General features: G+C 45.5%; 1 protein-coding gene and 1 pseudogene across 1 annotated transcript; one reads left to right on the plus strand and one right to left on the minus strand.

The window, feature by feature from the left end:
• Nucleotides 1-371: 371 nt before the first annotated feature.
• Nucleotides 372-443, minus strand: LOC122013151 (annotated as a pseudogene).
• Nucleotides 444-1053: 610 nt separating this feature from the next.
• LOC122011066 lies at nucleotides 1054-1968 on the plus strand. Its single transcript, XM_042567506.1, has one exon. It carries the CDS (start codon nucleotides 1054-1056, stop codon nucleotides 1966-1968), a length of 915 nt encoding a protein of 304 aa, XP_042423440.1.
• Nucleotides 1969-3640: the final 1672 nt, after the last annotated feature.

Raw genomic sequence — 3640 nt, forward strand, 5'->3', positions numbered from 1 at the left:
TATGCACGAGGGGTTTAGTCCAGCATCACCCAACCGCCCATTGAAGCCGACAACTTTAAAATCAAGCCCGCAGTAATCCATATGGTCCAACAAAATCAATTCGGAGGAGAACCACATGAGGACCCAAACCACCACCTAGAGTTGTTCTACGAGATATGTGACACTATGAAGGTAAATGGGGTTCCTCCAGAATCAGTCAGACTACTTCTCTTTGGATTTTCTTTGAAGGACAGAGCCAAGCAGTGGCTGAACTCGCTTCCAGCAAATAGCATATCATCCTGGGAGCAGTGTGAGCAGAAGTTTCTGGATAAGTTCTACCCACCTAGCAAAACCGCTCACATGAGGAACCTGATCGCCATCTTCAAACAGATAGACTCAGAATTATTATTTGAAGCTTGGGACAGATTTAAGAATATGCTGAGACAGTGCCCCCATCATGGCCTTGAAAAATGGTTGGTCCTGCACACCTTCTACGATGGGATAAATTACCACACGAAGGTATCTCTTGATTCTGCAGCAGGAGGAGCACTGATGAACAAAAGCCTCGATGAAGCCGAAGAGGTCATAGAAAATGTGGCGCAGAACCACCATCAATGGGCATCTAAAAGATCCAGTGGCTCTTTTACGGGGAATCCAATTAAAGCGTTAGGAAAATTCGACGTAGATACAGTTACACTAATGTTTGCGAAGCTGGACGCTCTGACCAAGAAATTTGATGCAATGGGAGGCAACACATCTAATGCAATAGCATGTGTTTGCGACACTTATGGAGGTACGGATCACGCTCAAGACACTTACCCTTTTGGACCAATACAGGCACAGATGAACCAACTTGAGCAGTGTGATGCAATAACCAGCTAAAATCAGAGGCAAAGTAATTCATACTCCAATACATACAACCCTGGATGGAGGAATCACCCCAATTTCTCATACTGGAATAATCAGGATCAAGGAGCAACACATCAAAATTATCAGCCTGGGCAACAAAGCCATCAATCTGGGCAACAGACCTATCAAAAACAACAGCCCTCACAACTGTCCAGGATTGAGAAGATGCTTGAGGAAACTCTCTCAGAGCAAAATGAGATGAGAAATGAGATCAAACAATTGACTCAGAGGCTGGAAAACTCTGAAAAACACCAGAAAATGCAAGACAACCAGATAGCTCAGTCCGTCTCGAGAGCACAGGGCACATTCCCAGGGAAACCATATTTAAATCCAGTGGAACATTGCAACCGCATTGAACTGAGGAGCAGACGTACTATGGGAGATCCCCAAATCACCACTCAGAAGGAGCTTGACTTAGAGAAAGAGCACTCTCTCCTGCCGTTTAATCAGACTCAAAACAGGGATGGAGAAGAGGCTACTGAGAAGGTTGAAGAAACTCTTCAAGCTGCCCCACAAAATCAAACGATCCCTTTTCCTCAGAAGCTTATAGCATCCCACAAAGACGAAGAGTTTAGCCAATTCCTAAAGAAGATCAAAGAAATCTGTATAGAAGTACCATTGATAGATGCGCTGCGCCAAACGCCGAAGTTCGCAAAGTTTCTAAAGGGAATATTATCTAATAGAAGGCAGAAGGGCGACTTCGAGACTGTAGCATTAATAGAAAATTACAGCGCCCTCCTTATGGTGAATCCCCCACAGAAGCTTCAGGATCCAGTAAGTTTCTCTATACTGTGCAGAATTGGTCTTGAACTCATACCAAGAGCTTTCTGCGACTTAGGGGCTAGCGTCAGCCTACTTCCGTACTCCTTATGCAAGAAGCTGAGCCTCCGGAACATAAAATTAACCACCATGGCACTGCAATTAGCGGACCACTCATGCAGATACCCGATGGGAATAGTGGAAGATGTGCTAGTTGAAGTGGGTGGGTGTATAGTTCCCACAGATTTTATTATTTTGGATATGGAGGAAGATCCTAAGATACCGATTATCCTTGGAAGACCATTCCTTGCCACAGTTTGAGTCATCATCGACGTAAAAAGTCACAGGCTATCCTTGGAGATTGGTAAAGAAAATATCGAGTTCGATTTATCATATTCAGATTCATCGACGTAAAAAGTCATAGACTATCCTTGGAGATTGGTAAAGAAAATATCGAGTTCGATTTATCATATTCCTCCATATGCAACTCCTCCCCTCAGGGACATTCTCACAAGATCAATATGCACAAAGTCGAGGAGTGCAATTTCCATGAGAATTCTCCTCCAGTAAACAATACGAAATACATTTGTCATGCACTAGCGAAACTGAAGGCGCAGGCTGGAGCATTAACCCTAGGTGGGGAGCCGTCCTTCCATGGGTTTAGTCTGCATTAACGGAAACAGGGTCGAGCTAAAGACCTAAAACAAGCGCTTCTTGGGAGGCAACCCAAGGGTTTTCTTATTTTAGGTCATCATTCCTTTTTGTCATTCTATTTCTCTAGTGAGTTTGAGTCTAGTGTTTTATTTTGGGTGCTTCATTTTTAGGATGTGTATAGCTTCCACGATCTAGCCATGAGCACTTCTCATGGACGTGGAGGCGACGGAGGAGCCGAAATGACAAAGAACGAATCATTACGAGCTTAAGGGAGCTGGCCGTGTGACCTCACACGACCGTGTGGAGCCAATGTGGAGACTAAAGCCACGGGCTGTGCAACTCTGCACGACCGTGTGGCTTGTGCAGAGAAGGGAGAGGCATGGGCCGTGCCAATTGGCATGACCGTGCAGCCCTGCCAGAGAGGAGAAAGATCCTGGCCGTGCCAACTGGCACGACCGTGCAGCTCATACGGAGAAGAGGAAGACAGGGGCCGCGCCACTTCAGCCGAGGGGAGAAAGAAGAGGAACCCGTGCATCCTTGCACGGTTGTGCAGCACCCCGTTTGACTCAGCCGTGTCTATAAGACACGGTCGTGGCTCAACCCGTGCACGCCGTCCCCTCTTCCAAGAAACCCTATTTCCATCTCCCCCTCTCCCAAAAATCCTCTCCTCTCCACTATACCTCACCAACCCCTGATTTCCCACCTCTAAAGCTCATTTTTGCCTAGATCTACACTTAGATCTAAAACCTCCTCAAGCCACAAATCCGAAAAGAGAGAAGAAACTTCCCCATTTTCCCTTCCTTCTCCTCACTATTTCCATTCTCAAAATCCATTTCCACAAGGAACTCCTCAAAGCCTCGCACCATGTCGTAGACCTTGAAGAGGTTTCGTCGAGGAATCGGTGGATCTAGTGGAGGAGACGCACCGGGAGGCGACAAAGGCAAAGGGAAGACTCTTGCTTCAAAAGGCAAAGGAAAGCGGGTGGCACGTGACGAAAGTAACGAAAACGAGTTCAATATTATTTTTAGAAATCATGAGAAAAAAGCTAGATACAATATTCTTGTCACCAGGAAAATCTTATGCACTAAATATATAGATCCCACTACTATGGATGTGCTAGGAATTAAGGAGGACATAGATTGGATGATTAGTGCTTTAGATTGGAATGATATAATGTACGCTCATGCACCGACTTACCCCCGCCTAGTTCTTGAATTTCTGAGCTCGTTAGATGTTAGATTTCCTTTCCTTCTGAGGACGACTACGCAGGGGTCATAACTTTCAGAATGATGAACAAAGTGTTGGAGCAATATCCCTTAGGTCAAGGTTGACTGAGTTG

Source organism: Zingiber officinale, chromosome 8A, assembly GCF_018446385.1.
Source record: "Zingiber officinale cultivar Zhangliang chromosome 8A, Zo_v1.1, whole genome shotgun sequence".
Lineage (NCBI taxonomy): Eukaryota > Viridiplantae > Streptophyta > Magnoliopsida > Zingiberales > Zingiberaceae > Zingiber > Zingiber officinale.

Bases quoted from the DNA above. Each gene is read 5' to 3' on its own strand.
- LOC122011066 (XM_042567506.1), top strand. From the start codon at position 1,054: ATGCTTGAGGAAACTCTCTCAGAGCAAAATGAGATGAGAAATGAGATC.